This window comes from Bos mutus, chromosome 23 (genome assembly GCF_027580195.1).
Source record: "Bos mutus isolate GX-2022 chromosome 23, NWIPB_WYAK_1.1, whole genome shotgun sequence".
Taxonomy (NCBI): domain Eukaryota; kingdom Metazoa; phylum Chordata; class Mammalia; order Artiodactyla; family Bovidae; genus Bos; species Bos mutus.
In genome coordinates, this window is record NC_091639.1 from 45,265,889 (window position 1) to 45,290,266 (window position 24,378).

Consider the following 24,378-nt stretch of genomic DNA (forward strand, 5'->3'; position numbering starts at 1 on the left):
ATCCATGAACATGGTATATTTCTCCATCTATTAGTGTCCTCTTTGATTTCTTTCACCAGTGTTTTATAGTTTTCTATATATAGGTCTTTAGTTTCTTTAGGTAGATATATTCCTAAGTATTTTATTCTTTCCGTTGCAATGGTGAATGGAATTGTTTCCTTAATTTCTCTTTCTGTTTTCTCATTATTAGTGTATAGGAATGCAAGGGATTTCTGTGTGTTGATTTTATATTGGAAGTTTTGGCCACAGCAATCAGAGCAGAAAAAGAAATAAAAGGAATCCAAATTGGAAAAGAAGAAGTAAAACTCTCACTATTTGCAGATGACATGATCCTCTACATAGAAAACCCTAAAGACTCCACCAGAAAATTACTAGAACTAATCAATGATTATAGTAAAGTTGCAGGATATAAAATTTTAAAAGAAAGAAAGAAATCCACTTCATTGACTACGCTAAAGCCTTTGACTATGTGAATCACAACAAACTTTGGAAAATTCTTAAAAGGATCAGAATACTAGACTACCTGACCTGCCTCCTGAGAAACCTGTATGCAGGTCCAGAAGCAATAGTTAGAACAGACATGAAACAACAGACTGGTTCAAAATTGGGAAAGGAGTCAATATGTGTCAAGACTATATATTGTCACCCTGCTTATTTAACTTATATGCAGAGTACATCATGGGAAATGCTGGGCTGGATGAATCATAAGCTGGAATCAAGATTGCCAAGAGAAACATCAATAATCTCAGACATGCAGATGATATAACTCTAATGACAGAAAGTGAAGAGGATGAAACAGCCTATTGATGAGGGACAAAGAGGAGAGTGAAAAAGCTGGCTTAAAATTCAACATTCAAAAAACCAAGATCATGGTATCTGGTCCCATCAGTTCAGTTCAGTTGCTCAGTCATATCCGACTCTTTGCGACCCCATGAATGGCAGCACGCCAGGCCTCCTTGTCCATCACCAACTCCCGGAGTTCACTCAGATTCACGTCCATCGAGTTGGTGATGCCATCCAGCCATCTCATCCTCTGTCATCCCCTTCTCCTCCTGCCCCCAATCCCTCCCAGCATCAGAGTCTTCTCCAATGAGTCAACTCTTTGCATGAGGTGGCCAAAGTACTGGAGTTTCAGCCTTAGCATCATTCCTTCCAAAGAAATCCCAGGGCTGATCCCATCACTTCATGGCAAATAAATGGGGAAAAAGTGGAAACAGTGACAGATTTTATTTTCTTAGGCTCCAAAATCACTGCAGACAGTGACTGCAGCCACGAAATTAAAAGACGCTTGCTCCTTGGAAGAAAAGCTATGACAAATCTAGACAGCATATTAATAACCAGAGACATTACTTTGCAAACAAAAGTTCATATAGTCAAAGCTGTGGTTTTTTCAGTAGTCATGTATGGATGTGAGAATTGGACCATAAAGGCTGAGCACCAAAAAATTGATGCTTTCAAACTGTGCTGGAGAAGACTCTTGAGAGTTCCTTGGAGAGCAAGGAGATCAAACCAGTCCATCCTAAAGGAGATCAACCCTAAATATTCACTGGAAGGACGATGCTGGAGATCAAGTCTAATACTTTGGCCACCTGATGCGAAGAGCTAACTCATTGGAAAAGACCCTGATGCTGGGAAAGACTGAAGGTGGGAGGAGAAGGGGAACGACAGAGGATGAGATTGTTGGATGGCATCACTGACTCAATGGACATGAGTTTGAGCAAATTCCAGGAGACAGTGAGGGACAGGGAAGATTGGCGTGGTGCAGTCCATGGCATCACAAAGCGTCGGACACGACTTAGCTACTGAACAGTGATCTCGGATATACACAAAATTAAAGAAATAAAAGATGTTCTTGTTTTCTGATAAGAACTCTTAGGATTTACTCTTTTAACAACATTCATATTAACATACAACAGTGTTAATTATATTTATCATGTTGTATCCTTAGTATTTCTATTATAAGTGGGAGTTTATACTATTTGACTGCCTTCTTCCCGTTCCCCCTTCTCATTTCAATAATACAAATTTAACCTTTGTCTTAGTTTGATTTGTTAAAATTCATTTTATGTTAGAAAAAAGTGAAATGCATGGTAAATAAAACTTCTGAGGTCTACACAGGGCCTCAGTGGTTTGTCCACTAGTCCCTGAAGAAACCACCAGATAAATGGACACATGCTAGGTAAGCTGTGAAGAGCACAAAAGAATATCCAAAAAACTCCACAAACAGGTACAGGATTCTTTGTTTTTTTAAAGTCTGGTGTTAGTGTCTTTGAGGAATAAAATATAGTTAAATCTGTAAAAGAGAAGAAAAAAAAAGTCCAAAATAGAATTCAACATTTAAACAATCAACAGCTTAAACTAGCCAAATAGAACGAGATGCTGTGTCTCAAAACAGAGGAAGAGACATCAACATCTCTTGCTTAATACCCTGGGAGAGGTCACAGACATCAGTCTCCACGCTGTAGGAGTTCATTAATTAATAGAAAATGAAAATGTCAAATGAATGAAGGCATGACGTGCCTATAAAGTGGCAGGGGCAGTGTTACTGGAGTATTCAATAATGTAAATTTTGACATGGCCTTTGGGGTAGAGAAAATCATGATAAATCCCAAATAAATAACACCACTCCCAAAGATGAGGCATTTCAAACGCTACTGCTACCCTGGTTTAATCCCCAAGTCCCACATCCAATGAACCCCTCACCGAACTGACATATAACCCAGTAGGAGTCACAGTTATTTATTTGTGTAGGGATTTGTGTACAAATGTGTGACACAGAACAGACACCACAACACAATAACTGTCTGGTGTGTTCGCTTGACTCTGCTCAGAATGTGTCTTTGTGGATGATGCAGAGGACGTGCTCACCTTAGAGCTTGTTGACATAAAAACCCATCCACAAACCTGTCTCCAAATGCCTGCAAGATGTCTCTGCATGAAAGTTTCTCAAATGCCTCCAACTCACTATTTTGGCTTCTGACCTCATACTCTTTCCATTCCTTCTACTTGGTTAATAGGATCTAGTGGCTCAAGCCAGAAAATTTAATAAATACATTTCTTGATTTTCTTTCATTCTCACTCCTACCCAACATTGAATCTGTCCACACTCCCTTTAAGCGACCACCCTCTAGCCTAGTTAACCTATCAGAGTCCTCTGCACTCTTGGGTACCTCGTACTCCCCCAACATCCTTTCTGGGAACTTGGGCCTAGGATAACCCTTCATCCCTGACTCCTCTTTGCTCTCTGACCTTGAGTCTTTTGCCTTGTTGATGGAATTGCTCTTTTTCTTTTGCCTTTACTTAAAGTACTAATGTTCCCAGTGGAGGATCCATCCTTAATGTTTCTCTCTTACTCCGGTTTCTAGTAAGCACTCAGCTTACTGACTTGTGCTCAGCTTCGAGTCTTGTGCTTCATCTAACCACTGGGGCTCAAGGCTGCGTGCGCCTTACATATTCCACTCACACACCCATCTCTGGAGTCCTGCTAACTCCATTCCATGTATTTTGGATCCCACTTCCCTTGTCTCCAATCTATAATCTTCATTGCTTGGAGGGTTAGACTAGATTCCTAATCATATTTTGGCATCCAGTTTCTCCCTTTGGCATACCATCCTTCTTTCTGATGCCAAATTGAACTTTTTAAAAATGCGTATCTGATGGTGACACTCCTTTTCCCAAATGCCTGCATGGAAATACCACAGTTACTGACCATTATGACTTGGTCCCTGCATAACTTTCTAGCTGATATCACACTGCTCTCATACAAGAATACTAGCGCTCCATGGCCATCAGACACTGCTATGTGGTTCTGTAACTGCATATAAGTTCTGAAATGACTTCACCTCCATTTATGAAAAGTATCTATTTTTTCCCATTGGAATCATGCTCTATCCTTACTGATCCCACACTTCCTTGTACCTACTCTAGTAGAATTGATCTCCTGATAATTACTAGCATGCACGTCTTTGCCACTGTCTAAGGGAATGCCTTTTCAGAAGCAAGATTCTGATGCTACCCATCTTGCATGATCATGTAGTTAATGCTGTGTCACACTGTGACACATTCATTTAACAATGAATAAATATTTTGCAATAAACCACACCCAGACATATCATCTCTAGAATTCTCTCTAGATAGAAACTTGACAATAAGTGATCAGCGGAATGGGTACGGATGCAAAAGTCTGAACTCTTTAGGCACCAGTTCGGAAAAATCAAACCATAATTTGGTAATAATGATTATGTTTAACCCTGAATAAGTATACACAGTGTTCTCCATTCTTTATACCCATTAACTCATTTAATCCTTGCAACTCATGTAATTTTATTCTGTGAGGCAGGTATCATTAATGTTCTCACTTTCCAGATGAAGAAATAGATGTAACATGCCCTGTCCAAGATTACACAGCTACTAAGAGGTGGACCCAGGGTTAAATGACAGAAGGAAAGATAAAGGTACAGATGAATGGGGCTTCCCAGGTGGCTCAGTGATAAAGAATCCACCCGTCAAGCAGGAGACACAGGTTCTATCCCTGGGTCAGGAAGATGCCCCGGAGAAGGAAATGGCAACCCACTTCAATATTCTTGCCTGGGAAATCCCATGGACAGAGGAGCCTGGAGGACTACAATTTCATAGTGTTGCAAAGTCAGACACAACTGAGTGTGCGCGTGAACACACACACACACACACACACAGAGATGAATAGATAGATAAAAAGATGGATCGAACTAGATCTAGGTAACAAGCTAACTATTATTTGAGAAGGGATCTTCAAAATTTTGCATATTCAGAGCTTTTAGTGTTAATTACTATAAAACCATGTGGATTAAAACCATTCTCACTGGTGCAGCCTTGCAGGATTTTTACTGCAGCATTGATTTTGAAAGCCCCAATTTAAAAGCCAAAATGTCTTTTTAAGAGTGACATGACTAAATAAATTCTGACAAAAGGAGTGGCGGATTCATTTTGATATTTGGCAAAACTAATACAATTATGTAAAGTTTAAAAATAAAATAAAATTTAAAAAAAAGGAGTGTTGAATATATTGTAGCAGTATAAAAACATGAAGTCACTAATTTGAAAGATGGTTGAAATATGTTGTTTAAAAAATCCATAAGACCAACTATATGATACCAAGAGTGAACATTAGGTAAACCATAGACTGTAGTTGATTGTGATGTGTCCGTGTAGGTTCATCTTTGGTAAGAAATGCACCACCATGGTGAGTGGTGTTGATAGCAGAGGAGACGATGCATTTGTGGGGTAGGGAGTACATGGGGAATCTATGTACCCTCCTTTCAATATTGTGAACTTAACTGCTCTTAAAAAAGTTCATAAAAATAGGAACCCTCCTAGACTGTTGGGGAGAATGTAAATTGGTGCCCACTATGGAGAACAGTCTGGAAGTTTCTTTAAAAAGTGAAAATAGAACTATCATACCATCCAGCAATCCCACTTCTGAGTGAGAAAACTATAATTTGAAAAGGCACATGCACCCCAGTGTTCATAGCAGCACTATTTACAAAATTGAGACACGGAGACAATTTAAATGTCCAACAAGAGGTGAATGGATAAAAAAAGAAGTAATAAACATGTATTGATACAATGGAATATTACTCAGCCATAAAACAGATGAAATAATGCCATTCGCAGCAACATGAATGGACCTGCAGACTATCATACAAGTGAAATAAGTAAAACAGAGAAAGACAAATATTATGTGATACACTTATATGTGGAATCCTAAAAAAAAAAAAAAAGATACAAATTAACTTATGTACAAAGCAAAGACAGGCTTAGATATAGAAAACAAGCTAATAGTTACCAAAGGGGGCTGGAAGAGGAGAGAGAAATTAGGAGTTTGGCATCAGCAGATATACACTACTGTATATAAGACAGATAAATAACAAGGACCTACTGTACCACACAGAGAGTGATAGCCGGTATCTTATTATGACCTATAAGAGAAATGAATCTGAAAAAGAATATGTATCTATATAACACATGATAAAATCATATTCTCCAAAAGTGACGCATATAGGGAGGAAAAAACTTGGAAGTACTTGTATTATGTTGATAACAGTATATCAGCATAACTTATCTTAAAAGAATTAAGTGATTAAAGAAGAATTTTAGCTTTATTTGTGATTATTTTTAAAAAATAAAATTATGTATTAATTATATAGCAACATACTCTAAACAAATAATTTCAATGGATTGTTCTTTCTGGTTTTGATTAAAATGTTTGTCCAAGAGGAATGACTTTACATTGTATCCATTAGGCAAGATATAGCACCTGTCAGAGTTGGGAGTTGCAGGCAGGGCACCAGTGGTCGTGATACCAAGCTTGTGATAAGCACCTTTTCAAGCAGTTCTGCAGTAAACAAGAACTTGCTCTGTGCCTTGCAAATACTTTAAATTTTGAATGCTCTATTGTTTTTGCATACTGATATAGTCCTTCAAATAGCATCTTGCTCTTGGTAGGTGCTTTAAAATCTTATCAACTTAGTGCCTCTCCAACCCAAAGGGTGGTAACGTTAATATTCAGCTATTGCCTACATTTCCTTTCCCCTAAACCCAAGTTCAAAGGAAAATCAACTGTGGTGGCTCATTGTGAAGTAAGTAACATCTCTCACAAAGTGTCTGCTCAAAGTTCTTGCTAAAAACCTAAAGAGCAGCAAAGACAGAGGGTTTCGGCAGAAAGTCTACGGGCAGTGGTTCTATATATGCACAGCTGAAAAAGGAAGCTAGTTCTCCCAGACGGTGACCATGTTAATTTCCTGAATGTGTGTTGGTGCAGTTGCTGTTTTGTGTTGGACACTGTTCTAGGTTCTCCCACAGGGGCACAGAATAGTAAAAGGGCACTAAGAAGTCAGAAGACAGGACTCTTTGAAAGAAGAAAGGGATGAGGTAAAGACAGCAAGAATGACCTGGGTTCTGCACTGTTGGAGATTTTTAACATTTGAGAATATACTTTGCAAAAAAAAAAAAAAAAAATGCAACCAAGCAAACTTCTAATACATCTCTCCATTCTCCCTACTGACCCCCTTTCTTAGTTACAGCATCTTCACACAGTGTTTCAATCATGGATAATTTTAAAATTTCACTAGCATTTCAAGTCTCCTAAGTATCAGATTTTATGTTTATATTAAACCCCTGTCTTTTGGGTCAAATCCTACGAGAACTTTTCCCGTCTGCTTGATTACTACCTATTGAAAGGTTAAGTCTCATACACACAGACCAACTACTTTCTTTCTTCTTATTATCAAAATATGAACATGTTCCAAAACCACCTACTACATATTTCACAGAAATGGGTGCCAATGACACACTTTTTGAAAAGAAAATATTGGTCTATATTAGAATAATTTTGTACTCTAAATGGTGTTAGGAAACTGGTGAAAAGTTACGTGATTTCTGCTTCATGTGTTTTATTCATTTCTAGTTATAGAAGCACATTTGTTACCTGTGGTCAGGAAGGGAAGATAAATAGATTTCACCAATAGGGAGAAAGACTTAGATGATTTCATTTGCTGCAATGCCTCTGCCAGAGTCATTACCAGCTCTAATAATACGCAGGTGACTTTTCCCTTTGAAATTTTCTCAAAAATTATTTACTGTTCTATTCAAGATTTAACAAATCTTTTTCTTAATGCAATCTGCTACATTAAATTAAAAACATTTCAACCCATTTCAGAACCATTCTATATGAAAAGAAAAATATACAACTTTGACAGGCTAGTATTTACAAGGAAGAAAAGTTCTTAGAAAGTTATTTTTCTCCATCTTTCATATTAAGCAATTAAAATTTTTGCCAAACTAAATATCTTGTGAAGATCTTTATAAAATAGCCTTGTAATAAGGTACTAATATCACATTTACTTTCAAGTGAAAAAGACAGTGAAGCTTATTTGATGGAAAATTATTTTAAAGCATGATTTCTGTGTAGAATGTAATTTACTATAATGCAATTTCATAGAACCCTTCCTTGTGCTTCTGTTGCTAGATACATAAAATAGACTTCTCTCTAACACACTTCTCCTGTGCCTTCACTCTAGGAGGGTTCCAGTGAATTCCACTTAGTATTTTTGCTAAGAGTCCCAGGATCAAAAAAAATTCTATATATTTTTGTTTTATTTATAATCATTAATGGCAAACACTGTGTGGATGTGTCTTTCTGGAAGAGCAAAACATTCGTATTTGCTGAAATACCTATGCAGAGGTCATATCTGTTTTGTTCACCAGCTCATTCACGGTGCCTCACAAGTACACTGCATATGGTGGCCATCGACACAGAAGAAGACGCATTTTACAAATGAACAAACACTTTGTACTAACTAGCGATGTTCTAGGGTAAGTTTTCTCCTTCAAATAGGTTTATTTTTCATAGATAAGACAATTCCTAGGAATAAAATAGCCATCATTTTCATCTAAGAACAGCTTATAAAAATTTGTTTGCAACTGAACTAAACAAGGTACTCATTGGTACAAAGTATATAATTAAACTACTTCAGATTTTATCATGTAGATAAGTTCAGATCAAGTGTATTTTTTATCTATCAATTAATAGATTAAATTGCAAGTACAGTGGGATCAACTGTGCATTTACAACATTTTGTTTGATTTTATATGAGCATGTATATGTATACACACACTCAAAGCAAATTATCCACATAACATCTCTCTAAATAATTAATGGGAATATAAATATTAACTTAATTTTCATACAATCTACCCTGCTTCTTTTGGCAGAAAAATTAAGCTCATGATTCACATGTACTGTTTTAAGTACCAAAGGAATATTTTTATTTTGAATTTACTTGTTACCCATCCATATGTGAGATTCCTGGGAAAGGTCAGCTCACAAGTTGTGGAGTTCAGTTTGGACTAGCTTTTGTTGATGTAGCCATTTAATAATTTTATTATTGCCAGCTTGATTTGAATTTGAATTGCATCTTTCAGCAGATTTAGGTAAGTCCCACTTACTTGAAAATGAATTGCTGAATGATTTGCTAATGAAACATTTGGGGGATGCGAGAAACACGGCTGGATGATTTAATAGACCAAATGAGGGTATACCAGGGGGTAAATTTACTGTGGCTACTTGATTTGCAACATACGACCCCATAACTCTCTGTGCAGAACTGCAGCTCTGGTTTTATCTTACCTCCAACACTGGACATTCTAGAGGAGTCCTGATGAGAGCCGGATTTATTGCGGTTTTGATTTTTTCTCTTGTTGGCTGCTCTCACAGATCGGAGAAGTACCTCACTCGCCTTGAAGAAGGCCACCATGAACGGCTGTTTTGACTGAGGCCCATGTCGTCCCACGAGGCCGGCCGACTTCACGTTGATGCTGTGACCTGGAACCAAGGAAGGGGCACTGGGTTTATTAAGAAGAGATGAAGTTCAGCTGCTGAGGGGTGAGCTCAGAGGGTCCGTGGAAAAAGGTAAATGTTTGAAAACACCATCAGAACCTTTTATTTGCGGGCCAAAGAATCTCATAAACGTGGAAAATGTACTGTTACAGACGATTATCCATTCTTGGCTTTCCATTTCGTATCTCCCTTTAGCCACACAACACCCCCAGGCCTTCACTGTTGGGCTCTTTCTCAGACCTGAAAGTTGGTAACGTTCTAAATGGCTTGACCACCATCAGGCTGGAAATGTCCGTGTTAACCAGTGATTTCAGAAATATTAGCTACAGGCACTTCTGCATTAAATGCCTTATAATTTTCCTTTGTGTGATTAAAGCTGGATAGCTGGCTGGGTGTTTCTACTTTTCCCTGCTTCTTTGGAGACTTTCCAGGGTTGATAAACCCCCTCCTCACTTCGGGCCTGTGCCCAGCAAACTTTACAAAGCTGTGATCCACTTAAAGCACTTCAAAGAACCTTCCAGAGGCCCCTGCTGGGCATGGAGCTTTACTTTAAGCACCAGGTCTTTCTCTATGTAGAGGATTTTGAAGCAAACATGAAAACTTCAAAATTTTCTCTGCGCTTGGACACACTTGAATGATGTTTACTGAAAGGATTTCAGAGGATGCAAATCAAGCCTGGAAATGCTCAGAAAGGAGAAAAATTCCAGATGAGCTTAGTCTAAAGCAGTCTGTGTCCTAGAGCCTTCTGAGTCCACTGCGGTGGGTGTTTATCAGAAAAGGAGTGCGCACAGGGTCTGCGCTATAGTGGGTGAGAAGTCAGCTGCCCTAGAGACTAGAAGTAGATGTTGATCACGTGCTTCTCCCATTGGAGTAGCAAAAATAATACTCATCACTATAACAACATCAAATGCATTTGGAGCACTTGCTATGTACACTAGGTATTCTTTTATTTTTTAATATTTTTATTGTGATAAAAGTCACAAAATATTAATATAAAATATACTATTTTAACCATACCTTGCACAGTTCAGTGGCACTAAGTACATTCACACTGTTGTGCGACTCCAACCATCATCCATGTCCTGAATTTTTCACCTTCCTAAACTGAAACTCGTGTCACTATTAAACGCTAGTCCCCGTCCCCCTTCCCCATCTCTTTCAACACCTGCAGCCACTGGCATCTACCATGATACTTTCTGACTCTGTGATAGGCAATTTTCTTAGTGGTTTCCATGCATTATTTGATTTGATTTCACAAATACCTTAGGAGTTAGGCATTTGTTATACATTTTACAATTCACTCTTGTTATGATCTTCTCATTTAAAATAAATATCCCAGAAAATTATATGTGTGTGTGTGTTTTTATGTATGTATGTACATATATATAAAGAAAACTATTGACCGATAAAAATTTCAGTGAAAATTACCCAGAGAGAATGAAGTATTTAACTTTAAGTTGTACATTTAGTTGAAAATTACTCAAAGCTCATGCAAAAACAAATTCTACTCCAGATACAAAAGTTACCAATCTTTTCAGAGTAATATATCATGTGGTTAGAAATACGTGCATGATTGGCTGTGCCTTGCCCCTGGAGGGATGTGCCAGTTTTCTTAAAATATTTATTCAGTCAAGACTGTGCAGCAGCTTCAGTGCATTATAAGACCTAACCCACCTTGGAAGAAAGAAATCAAGTCCCTGAAATGGCATCAGTGGCATTTTAGCAAATAAACTCTTGCTCTTAACACAATTTATTTTGGCAGCATAAACACTTTAGTGTATACTTGTATCGTGCAGGGACCTTCTACCGTCAGAAAACGAGACTGTGTTAAGTGAGGTGGTGCAGCTGTTGCAAGGGACACAGAAGTCCTTCAAATGTGGAGATATTGGTTGAAAAAATGCATGTGTGTCAATGCAGACAGCATTCACTGGTGTCCTCAACAATCGCTCATTGGGAAAACTTGTTACATTCCTACAAACGTGAAAATAGCCGCTCCCTTCCCAAATGCCACTCCACTCCATCCTAGCAGAGAAAGAACTTCAAAATAATCAGAGCAGTAAACCTTAAACAAATAAGCCTATGGGTTTCTCTTTTAAATGCAAACTTACAGTGGCTCCATGCCAGAGTCTATATTTCTTAGAAAACCTCTATCACTGGCATAAATGAAAGAGGCAGTTTGATTTGTGGTCAGAGTAGTTTCCATTCTACTTCCACTGTAACAAATGTATTAATTCAGCTCAGACTTCCTCCTTCTGGCAGCCCTTTTGCTGTAAAAAGAGAAATTAGAAGTTCCAGCCAAATACCATACCTTGAACTGACCCACCTCGATACATAAACACTTTTACAACATGTTTATTCAGGTGTAGCCCTTGAAATTGGTTTAAGATGTTTCCAGTGACAGAGAGCACAGCAAAAGAAAAAAAGAAAACCAGAACTGAGAAACCTGACTGTGATGGACTAGAATAACTGGCGATCTGTTCTTTAAATTTTGGATTTTTTTTTTTTTTCTGTCCTGGAACACAACATAAAAAGTATTTGTTGAGCTTTGAGTTTGATGTTTTAATGAAGTGTTAATTTAACAGGAACGAAATTTTTTACTTGTATACACGGATAACTGCAGAAATCATTTTTAGTAGATGATCTTTCTAATATTGAAATAGGTTGCCACACGACACAGAAATGGAATACAATACAATCAGTTTTCTATTCATTACAACACACTGACCCTATTCTCATGAAATAGGCACTGAGCCCAAAGTTCCAAATGTCTTTGGTTTATAAGAGGGTACCTTTTGTAATTATTTGAAAGACTTTCAATATTTTGATTTTTATCTCTGGAGAAAGAAGATTGCTCTCAAGATTTATGCTTTGAAAACTATAAAGGTGTGTGTGTGTGTGTGTGTGTGTGTGTGACAAATACGGGTTTCTTGGTCTTTACAAAGGGGGACATTGTGTGTGAGGCAAAGTCCCCTTCAAACAAACGTGAACTCCTTTTAAAATAACTTTTGATATTATTAAGTTTCCTCTTGGTTTCCTTTCCACTTCAGCAATGAGGTGACTATTAAGATTCCATAAGTTAATACTTGCTCAGTGGGTCTTGATCTTGAGCCACACCATGGAAGCATTATTTGGCCTTCTCCTTCAGACACATTACACCTCCACTGATGATGTTGACTGAACCTTTTGAATAGGGCTGAACAGTCGTTCTCCTTAGAAGTGCTAAAGAAATCCAGACTCTATTGCAGGTATTAAAAGTAGGGAATCTTTCATAAAGTCTATTTAACAATGCTGACTTTTACTATTTAAGATACAGGGTGATTTAGATACTGCAAATATATCAGTAAAGAAACCTATGTGAAACATTGTGATTTAGGAAAACCATTATGTACGTGGCGTGTATTACAGTGGTTTTATTTTTCAAAGCTAATCCTCATTTTTGACTTCTCATTAGAAAACGTGGATAGGAAACAAGGTCCTGCTGTACAGCACGTGGAACTATGCTCAACACCCTCTGATAAACCATGATGGGAGAGAATATGAAGAAGAATGTATATGTAAATATACGCATTGGCTCAGATGGTAAAGCATCTGCCTGCAATGCGGGAGACCCGGGTTCAATCCCTGGGTCGGGAAGATCCTCTGGAGAAGGAAATGGCACCCCACTCCAGTACTCTTGCCTGGAAAATCCCATAGACGGAGAAGCCTGGTAGGCTACAGTCCATGGGGTCGCAAAGAGTCGGACATGACTGAGTGACTTCACTTTCACTATGACTATACTATATATAAAGAATATATATATATCACTGAAAAATTAAAATATAAAAGAATATAAACTGGAAATAAAAATGACCTGGGGAAATAAAAAGAGTAATAAAATGGTGATAAGGGACACCAACTTGGAATCCACGCTTAATCATTTTAGGATTCAGACAAGTCTAGGCATAGCTAGAAGATGGGTAAGCAAAACATCAGGCATATATTTGGAAGAGAATAGAAAGACCTAAAGGGAGAGAACTCATCATAAGGAAAAGGTGAAGCCCTAGAGTACAGATTCAGAATAATGTCCCAGTGAGTATGAGGAAGCAGGGATTTTGAGTCTGTAACTCAGTCTTCCTTCTGGCCTTGCTCCAATGTTTGCATGATGAATTCCTTAAGAACCAAGGGGATTCATGGAAATCTAACAGATCTATTTTTACCCAAAGTCCCTATAAAATCCTGAGAGAGCAAGGGAGCCCTACTTTGGCGTTTGGTTAATGATGCAACACAAGTGATGGCCAAAGATTCTTCCTACCTCAGAAAAGTGGTTTCCAAGTAGCTCCACACTGGTACAAGACGGCAGCCCCAGGATGTAGGTGGGTTCAGATGACCTACTATAGCAGCGTCAGCTTCAGAGAGTTGCAGCAGTTCAGAGGTATGCCAAGCAGCAATCTGATGGCTTTGGAGGTTTTAAGGTAGATCCAAAACCGTCTCAAAGTGAGGGGCAGGGCAAGTGATGGGAATAAATGGTCCTAGAACAGGAGGACACTTTCTTTATGTCACATCCATGTCCTGATCTTGTTCACTGGAAAGAGGAAATGGGCAGGGTGAGAGCAAGAGAGGGAGAAGAACTTGATTGTTGGGATTTGTTCAAGTTTAAATTCAGTTGGAATCTCCCACACAAAATGGGAGAGGAGATAGAAAAGCTTCTCTGAAGGATATATCAGCATTCCAGTGATTTCACTGATGGCAACGGGACCCAAAAGAACATGGTGCCCAATTATCCCAGGTTTATGTATCACAGAATTCTTGGATTATAAAATAAAAGGGGTGATCAGGACAAGTATGGGAGTCCAGAGTTATCATCTTTCACATTTGAACAAAGAATGCCCATTAAATCTTTCCATGTGAATTTTTTTAGAACTATTCCTATTTTGGCCATCTTGCTTTCATTTCAAAATTACTGTACAGTATCAAGGGAAGAGGAAGAATTTGAGAAGTGAATATTGGGACATTTCTCAGTTTTATTAACTGCGAAATGAATAAAGATGGAGTTAGGATAGTATCTTCTAAGGAAATAATTATTCTTTTCACACAAGAATCATTAGGAAAGTATGCGATGCTGGAGCTTTAACCTACACATTTTGCCATAACTGAAGATAAAGATTCCAGATTTGCTCCCCTGATCTGTATGACTTTATATAAGTCCTGGGTGTCAGAGTATTGTATTCATGTCTGCCTCTGAACACAACTATTTAAAGTTTGGAATCATGCAGAAGGTACACTGGCAAACCAAGGATCCATCCTCAACTGATTCGTTTTGTATTTCAGACTGTTTTTTGGGGGAAAATGTGACTTTTGAAATGTTTATTTCTTTAGAAACAGGGTTATTAAAGGAGCCTCTGACATAAAACAGCTCTTTAGAGACATGTTGATGTTATAAGGATAAGTGGTTCCAAATATGAGCATTCAGTTTCCTCCAGAATACACAATTTGAAAAACATTCATTTGAGGATTTATCAGAGCCCAAACATTGATATCACTGTAAGATGTTAGCATAAATTCCACTGGGTTTTTTTTCCCCCTATAAACCCACAGTAATTGAATGCTTAACCCAAAACACCTGTGATGAAACTTGTGCACAAATTACCTATTCTTCACTTCAGAAGAGCTCACAGCATCCGCTGTGGGCTAGTTCACAGAAAACAAATCACTGCACTGTTTCTTATTCACATACTCTCTTGCTTTTTGCTTAGTTTCAATCTGTGATTAAATTTGATTTTGGTGCTCTTAAATTATAGTTCCCCGGCTCTAAATTATACTGGAATTGTACCTTTTTTAGAAACAGATGATTTAAAATGTGCAGAATTCTCTACCAGGCATATAGACTAAATCATTTTTATATCCGATTTTAAGGAATGTGGGGGAGATAGAATTTTGTCTACTTAAATTCCATATACATTTTAACTCAGTGAAATCTTAAACTAAGCAAATTGCAATCTAGCTATGAATTTCAACTGTGTTATAACTTGATGAAAAATTTGCAGTTTCTATTTTTATAGTAAAAGCACAGACCTATTGCCAGATATTTGAAGTATCATAAATAGAATTTTACATTCATGCTCAGAATTTTCCTGTTGTGAAGATGGTTTACATTGCCTTGTAATCTCAAACAAAAACAAGGAAAAGCTGGGATTTTAAACTATTTCAGTGATACTTAAAACTCCCAGTAATGTGGTATTAGCAAATTACATATATTCTTGAACTTCAGAGTGCAAGGTGGTTAGAATTTTTAGTGATTCTTCATGGTGATTCTGAGCTTTTATTTAACACTATTTAACAAGCCAGGTGCTTCATGCAATCCCTTTGCTATATTTAAATTTAAAAGAGTAAATTAAAAATAACTACTTCATCTTATATTAAGTATTATATATTAGCAATTATATATATATATATTCATTACTAAAAAGTGTCAACAAGAAAAGAACGGTCAAATGTAATAATGTGTGCAAATAAGGAAAGAATTCTGTGGCTGATGATAAAGAGGAAAAGATAACACTGGAGGTATGACACCCACAGAGGACAGCTGGGGAGCAGCTCCTGAGGAGCCAGCATGAGCTGGGGTTGAGTTATACCGGCAGACAAGAAATGCAGTTGCAGTTTTTGGTAACATTGCAATGGAAGAAATTCATTTTCCTCTAGGATTGGGATACGTGAAGGATAGAGAAGTTTGAAGGAGGAAAAGATTTTTTAAGGAGTTTCAATTCTTTGTGAAAAGTTTGTGGAAGGAATCGTTATCATCTACCTGAGAAAATCATGGAGGTGAGAAAAGAAATTGGGATTCTCCGTTAGAAATATGGGTATCATGGCTCAAGGCAAGATAGGGGGAAACTCAAACAGCTGAGACCTGCAGTTCAAGAGGCTTCTGGAGGGGGGCCGGGGCAGAAGGAAGAAAGGAAGAGAAACATAAAGGAGCAGGGCCAGAGGTTTGTGCCTCATGGGGGAAGCTTTCCAGAACGCGCAAATGTTTTATTGTGCTTAGGGTGGGCCTGAGTGATGGAAAAGGATTAGTCTCCTTCCAGGGACATTGTCTGAAACACAGCGGCTCACCGTCTCAGGCGGGACCAGCCTCACAAATGCTTTTTACTGAAGCTCTCTTTTCAGCTAGTGGAAATATGAATCTCAAACTAGGAATTGTAGTTTACCTTCACATAAGCACTTACTTTTTAATAGCTCTTCTCTTTATATATAGAGCCTTTCCCCTGAGGCCCTAAGAGTTTTACAGACATCATCTGTCACACGCCCCCAAAAGCTTGGTTACAGTTGGTCTTACAGGTCTCATTTATTTTAAGAAAGCAGAAACATTCTTTTCACAAAACCATGGGAAGAGTGAATTATTTTTAGTATCTTTTCCAGTTCTTATGTGACTTTTTAAAATAAGAAACGTGTACACACACATACACGTCTTTCCTTTAAAATCACAGGAGAGTTCAATAAAACTATAATGAAAGCAGGATTTCAGCAGAAATCAACCAAAAAGTTTTTAAAAACTATATATTACTACGTGTTAAGATATCAATGAAGAAAAGCTTTTAGACGTCAAGCCTCGTTTGGGTTTGTTTCATAGCACTGAAATTAATTTCAGACGCTGAATTTTATCTGTAGTGGATGAAAGTGGTCTTTGCAATGAACTTAATGCAGTTACTTGGGAAATTTATGAGTCTCTAAAGGAAACATTCTTTTTTACCAGCTTATATGACAGATTATGCAAAAAGAACTTTTATCATATAGAAAAACATAGTTCATTAAATGTTTGACCTTCCCTTTCAATTTGATACATGAACCTATGAAATGATCATAAGCTACTTCTAGAAGCCTTAGAATAGTGCAGAACTACCAAAATGCAAGAGAAATAAATCATTTTGACGCTTAATAAAAAGAAAGAGTGAAAGGAGTAAAAGATACTTTCCAAAATACACATAGTGAAAGCCTGATACTGGATACCTAATGTATATACCATGATAAGTGTCTACTTTTTGTCAAAAAAGAAAAAAAACGGAGTTAAGATATTTGGGACTTAGTTTAATCCTTCACATATGATGGTTGGATCACAAACCATTCTTTTGAGTGAAGAAAAGTGGAGCCTTACTTACACATAAGGGACCAAGTGAGACCTCATGATTCCATGGTGGCCCCCAGAGCAAAAGCATCCTACTGAGCTGTCTGGAAGCAAAATAACAGGTACTTCCCAGGTGTTTACTTACTGGTCCGCTCGAGTCAGAAACACACCTCAACTGTCATGCTTCTATCATTTTATTACCTCCCAGAGAAATCATGTGAGTACCTCCACTCATAAATAGAGCTGATACCCAAAAGTCATAACCAGCAAGCCTTTCAGAGGGGTCAGGGAAACTGGGAATTGAGGAGAGGAGCCAATTCAATGTTTCTAAAGTTAAAAAGGAAGAAGCAGCTGCCATGTTGACATGTGGTAATTTAACAGTTGTTTTACACACAATGTCTTATGTATTCTTCCCAGTAAAATAATGATTATACTTTTTAAAGGAATAAATAAAGGTCTGAGAAGGGTCATGTTTTTAAGTCATCCCTGCCCACTCTATTCCTTTCAGCACACAGAGTGCCCTTTTGTTAGGGATTCTTTAGGGCTAATGCCTTCCTCTTGGATCTCTGCTCCCCACCTTGAGAAGACTGGAGGAAATCCAAACATCTCCTGGGTCTGGCAGTGACATCTACACTGCATCTGTCAAGGATGCTGTGGTAGCTGCTAGTTTTGTGACGTTTAAGGTAGAGGACAGGGAAGCCTGGCGTGCTGAAGTCCATGGTACCACAAAGAGTCAGATACAACTTAGCAACTGAACAACAACAACACAACTTAGCAACTGAACAACAGCAACAACATCAAGAGGGAAGACCACTCAACACTTCCTACATCCACAACACGGGTGGTCCCCCTACCCCTTTCCATTCCTTTCAAATTAAAACTTGACTAGTTTGACTACAGAGAAATTATAACCCATGTTCAAGGATTAGGGACTCGTAATTTTCCTATTGAAGCATCTTCCCTCCAATTTCAAGTTTTGGTCCTCACTTACAATACTCACTGTTGACTTAGGTGGGTGGATGCTCTGGTTTGTTATGATTTTCCTTCGTTCCTGTGAGTGAGCCAAAGTTTAGCCAGGTCACCAGTGACTGTCGATGCCTTTCATGGACTAAGAGCTCTCTCTTCTTCCTCAGCTCATGAACTCTTTATTGTCAAATTCAGACTTAAATTGAAGAAAGTAAGGAAAACCACTAGACCATTCAAGTATGATCTAAATCAAATCCCTTACAATTATACAATGGAAGTGACAAATAGATTGATGGGATTAAATCTGATACAGTGCCTGAGAACTATGGACCTGTTTGTGACATTGTACAGGAGGCAGTGATCAAGACCATCCCCAAGAAAAAGATATGAAAAAAGGCAAAATGGTTGTCTGGTGAGGGCTTACAAATAGCTAAGGAAAGAAGAAAAGCTAAAGGCAAAGGAGAAAAGGAAAGATATACCCATTTGAATGCAGAGTTCCAAAGGATAGCAAGAGGAGATAAAAAAAAAGCCTTCCTCAGTGATCAATGCCAAGAAATAGAGGAAAACAATAGAATGGGAAAGACTAGAGATCTACTCAAGAAAATTAGAGATACCAAGGGAACATTTCAGGCAAAGATGAGCACAATAAAGGACAGAAATGATATGGACCTAACAGAAGCAGAAGTTATTAAGAAAAGGTGGCAAGAATACACAGAAGAACAATACAGAAAAGATCTTCATGACCCAGATAATCACGATGGTGTGATCAGTCACCTAGAGCCAGACATCCTGGAATGTGAAGTCAAGTGGGCCTTAGGAAGCATCACTACGAACAAAGCTAGTGGAAGTGATGGAATTCCAGTTGAGATATTTCAAATCCTAAAAGATGATGCTGTGAAAGTGCAGCACTCAATATGCCAGCAAATTTGGAAAACTCAGCAGTGGCCACAGGACTGGAAAAGGTCAGTTTTCATTCCAATCCCAAAGAAAGGCAATGCCAAAGAATGTTCAAACTACTGCACAATTGCTCTCATCTCACACGCTAGCAAAATAATGCTCAAACTTCTTCAAGCCAAGTTTCAATAGTACGTGAGCCGTGAACTTCCAGATGTTCAAGCTGGATTTAGAAATATTGAAATATTTTGGAAATATTGAAGGTGGGAGGAGAAAGGGACAACAGAGGATGAAATGGTTGGATGGCATCATGGACTCAATGGACATGAGTTTGAGTAAGCTCCAGGACTTGGTGATGGACAGGGAAGCCTGGTGTGCTGCAGTCCATGGGATTGCAAAGAGCTGGACATGACTGAGTGACTGAACCAACTACTTCTTCCCACTGTACTCCATACTCAAGATGCAAAACCAGCACTGCCCTTATTCTGCAATATGTCTTTAAGAAATACATTCAACAATATTCAACTTATAGGGGAAAGAACGATGGAAGAGACAGAGTTAATTTCTGTGCACGATGAGAAAAGGGTAATCTCATATTCTTCATGCCCCTAAATGAAATATTACCACGAAAATATTTACCCTTCAGATCATCAGTCAAAGCAGAGTTAGGGCCTAGAAAAACTGGAATATGTTCCTGACCTTGGCATTTGTTTGGCAAGATGGGTGCTCCATAGTTACTGTTTTGAATTAGGGAAAATCAAAAACAGGAATACAGATGTCGCCAAACGCTTCCATTTCCCTTTTCATTAAGGGAAATCTAAAACATGGTAAAATACCTCTTTCACCAGGTAGTGAAGCAGCACGAACTCCTGTTTGGTTCCAAAACTATTTTTCATGTGTGTTTCTGAGTTGTGATGCTAAAATTTGGATAAGTAAATGATGTTTACCAAGTGGCTCTTATTCAAATATAAACATACTATAAATTAAAACAAATAAGTTGATTTAAATTTTGGTTTTAAAACACTGTATACATAGTGGACATAAAACACCACACTCAAGATTTTCAATTTATTACTGAATATATACTATAGTCAAATCTATTTTTAAAGAAAAGTTATTTTCCCTCTACTGATCATTATACAAAACTCAACTAGGCTATGGAGGCTCATTTCAGATACCAACTAAAGAAAAATATAATAATAGAGATAGCAAAATAGATATTTAAAAAGAAACCATCAGCATGAGTTGTTATATCCAAAAGAACTAAGGGATGTGTAATTTACATTGAAACAATTTTGTTCAAAATATGATGTTTTTAGCAAAGCTTTTATGGCTAACCCAATGTAACTCTGCTCATAGGGGAAAAAATTAGAAAGCAAAGCTAAGCACATTGACAAATTAAAAGTGTGATTCATTGCCAGATACTTTGTCTTTTCAATTTTGGAGGAAAATTTTATACCAATTTGTTGCTCCCCAAAACACAATTCAGGGAATACTCTTTAGGGCTGGCATAATAACAGGTCACCATCAGCCTAGATGCTGGGAAGAGAATTGATGAGGTAAGACACAGGACGAATTTCATACTGAAATTTTGCAAATAATCAATAAACTGTGCAAACTGCATGTTTGACTCACCTCAAGTGAGTTCGTTGCACCGTGATTGAAACTACAAACTTGGGTACCAGTTGAGACTTAATAAAGGATGATGGGAGAGCAGACCTGAGGATTCCATGATGGGAAGTTTGGACTAAGGGTACAAAAACAGAAGGAGAGGAAATGAGGGGTGGGAGGGAGAACCTAGAAAAATACATTAGTGAGCAACCCAGGGCACAAAGAAAAGGAGACGTCTGTTATCAAAATAAAGAAATGGAATTTGACTAAATTTAATTACATGTTGAAGCTGATCACTGGCAGAAAAAGTTACAGTTTCTTCTTTTCAGTCTACAAATTATCAAGTTAACAGTAACTGTGCATGGAGCTATAAGAAATATTGAAGTAGATAGATTTTAAAAAACAAAAAACTGGCCAAAAATGCAGTTACCTTTTGTCGGTCAGATCACAGTTAGATTCCAGGCAGAAAATATAAAACCCAAAGGCAATTCCCAACAATCCAACATAAAGCTCAATTTTGTTCCATAACAAGCATGATTAATCCACTGTTCTGTTTGGAAATTATAAAAGTGCATTGTTTTTCAGTTTGGAATTTATATAAAATTCATCTCATTTGTGAGAGTCATAGTATATAAGATCTGACTTGGAATACAAATCATTTTTAGATTCATGGGCAAGATTCTTGAGCTTTATAAGACTGTTTCCTCATGTACAAAATGAGAAAACAGTGAAAATAAAGCAGACATTCCATTTAAAAATCTCACCAAATGGCTGACATCTAGCACCCTCTCAGGAAATGTTAGTTTCCATAAGTTATTAATATTATATTGGTTGACCACCACTGCAAATACATGTTTGAATGCTTATTTTATATGAGCTACAGATATACTTAGGAAATAAAACCTGAATTGATCATGAAAACTAAAAAAATACAAAATATGAGTATGGAATTATTAAACATACTGACAAAATCAGATTATTAAAAAGCAGTTCTTTGTATAGACAGAAAATGTTTTACTAGGTTGAGTCAATTTGAAAATACATAAAGTATAGTTTATAAAAATAGTATATGACTAAGAGGAGAATTAATAAGATGTTAGGTTGAACAAGGTAGAAATTTAACAGTGCCTCAATGTTTCTGTTTAGTTACTCTAGCCATGAAAGGCATATTGATGACTTTGCTCATTTTTATGCAGTGGGAAAAGAGCAAAAATCTAAAGCCAGGAAAGATTTATGTTCTCTGATGTGCTTTAAGACATAACACAAGTTAGAAAATCCATAGGTCACAGCTTACATGGGTTTGGAAAATTAACAAATACTGATCTTAAACCCCAAAGGAAATCTATGTCATATTTATTTTTAGTAGAAATCTAGTCATTTTTACCATAAAGATACAGAAAAAAATTCTTCTCAATGGAAACTCTTCTAAATCATTCACATAAATTGACCTAGGCAGTTGTTTTGTTTAGCTATCTTCTAAATCTTGCTTTGGCTTGATTCATACAAAAAAAAAAAAAAATTGAAAAATGACATATTGCCATAGATTTATTTATGCTTTAATGTTTTTAAAATTTATAGAAATAGAAGCCGTTTTAAAATGTTTTAGAGAAATTTAGGTTTCCATTGTGGCACTTAAAGAAAAGAAAAAATATAATCCTACTAAATGCTGTAATAAGAGCTCTCTAGATACCTTAATAATTATAGATTTTCAACTGTGAGCTTATCTGGTCCTTCACATGATTAGTTGGGAATCTGTTTATGCCCAAGTATTTTGCCTCTTTGTATACACATACACATTTACCCCAAAAGAAAGTTCATGGGATATCTAACATTTATTTCCCTTTACCTATTTCTCCATCTCTGATTTTATATAATATCTTGAGTTTTGTTTTGAATTCACTGTACCCCCTCTGAATATAATATTGATATATGTATCATGCTAAAAGTATAAATATATGCTTATAAATTGCAGTTATCTGAGAAATTATCTCAGGAGATATAATAATCCCTAGACAAAGGTCAAATAAGCAGTGAATTCTTCTAGTCACATGAACTCACTCCTTCATGATACAAACAATTCCACAGCCATTAACACCCAGGTCTTGGGGCACTATTTTTAATCTAATGCCTTCAACCTGCCCTTTTTCACACACGGATTTAATTTCTGAACTAAGGGGAAATTTTAATTTTACATCTTCATTGCATTTAAGTTTTTGAAGATTCCTTGACTGACCGTAGTGGCTCAAATGGTAAAATCTGCCTGCAATGCAGGAGACCTGGGTTAGATCCCTTGATTGGGAAGATCCCCTGGAGGAGGCCATGGCAACCCAGTCCAGTATTCTTGCCTGGAGAATCCCCATGGACAGAAGAGCCTGACAGGCTACAGTTGATGGGGTCACAAAGAGTCAGACACAACTGAGCGACTAAGCACACACACATGCATTCCTTGACTATCTTCCTAATTTATTCTTAAATGTTCATCGTAAAGTCAAGCAAGTATGCTCTAGTTATCCTCAACAGTAAACAGTACATAAAGAACCACTTCATTTATAGTAATATTTACTGAAAACAAATCATAGGACTATATGTTCCTTTTTCCTATTAGAACATTTAGCAAGATATGTGATTCTTACATTTTCTTGGAAGTAGAGACCCTCATTTATTTATTTGAAACCAATTGTCATCACCATAAATTCAGCAGCAGGGAAGCACATGGTTTTATGAACAAAAATGACTTAATTGCTTTAAAACATCAAGTTCAGATAAGGGAAAAGCTATTATCAAATCTTAAAATGTTTAAGAGATCTTCTGATAAGGGGACATACCTCAACTTTCTGAAGTGAGATGCATAATAATGAGAAACTGTAGTCAAAACAGCAGGACAAAAAGAAAAATATCACACTTGATCTCTGAATTTCTTCTGCTACTTATTAGCACCATGTCAGCTGATATTCAGATTAAGCAGCCATATAGATCATCTGACCCTTAACACAGATAGATAGTCATTGACAACACAGGGGCTTAATTTGGAAAATTTCCCCCTGAAGTAAAAAAGATTGTGTTAGGGAATCCAGGGATAACTCAGCAAACTTATTTAATCAGATACTTGAATTGAAAAGAAACAGATTCCAGGACTTACTAACTTTAAGCAGATATCACATTCAGAACTCCACATCTCTCTCAGACAGAAGTGTTCACATTTAACAAAAGGAAAAGAATGTCAAAGTGAGTAACCCACACATTTGGTTAATGTATGGCAACATGAAAACTTTAGATTCTAGAATAGATTTTTCTAATTAGGGTATATATTCTTTAATTCAAAATATATCATGGAATTTTTGAAAAATCTAATTTTTAAGATAACACATTAAGAAGACCTCACAAATACTGCAGTTTTGGAAAAGAAAAATTTATCAGTATGTTAAATTACTCTGCA

General features: G+C 37.1%; 1 protein-coding gene across 1 annotated transcript in view; it reads right to left on the reverse strand.

Annotated features, from left to right (window-relative positions):
* Positions 1-24,378, reverse strand: part of BMP5 (bone morphogenetic protein 5) — a 143,860-nt gene that overhangs the window by 14,027 nt on the left and 105,455 nt on the right. Inside the window, exon 4 of the mRNA XM_005902648.3 lies at positions 9,167-9,361. Within this exon, the coding sequence (XP_005902710.1) occupies positions 9,167-9,361 (195 nt within the window). The remainder of the gene's footprint in view (positions 1-9,166; positions 9,362-24,378) is intronic.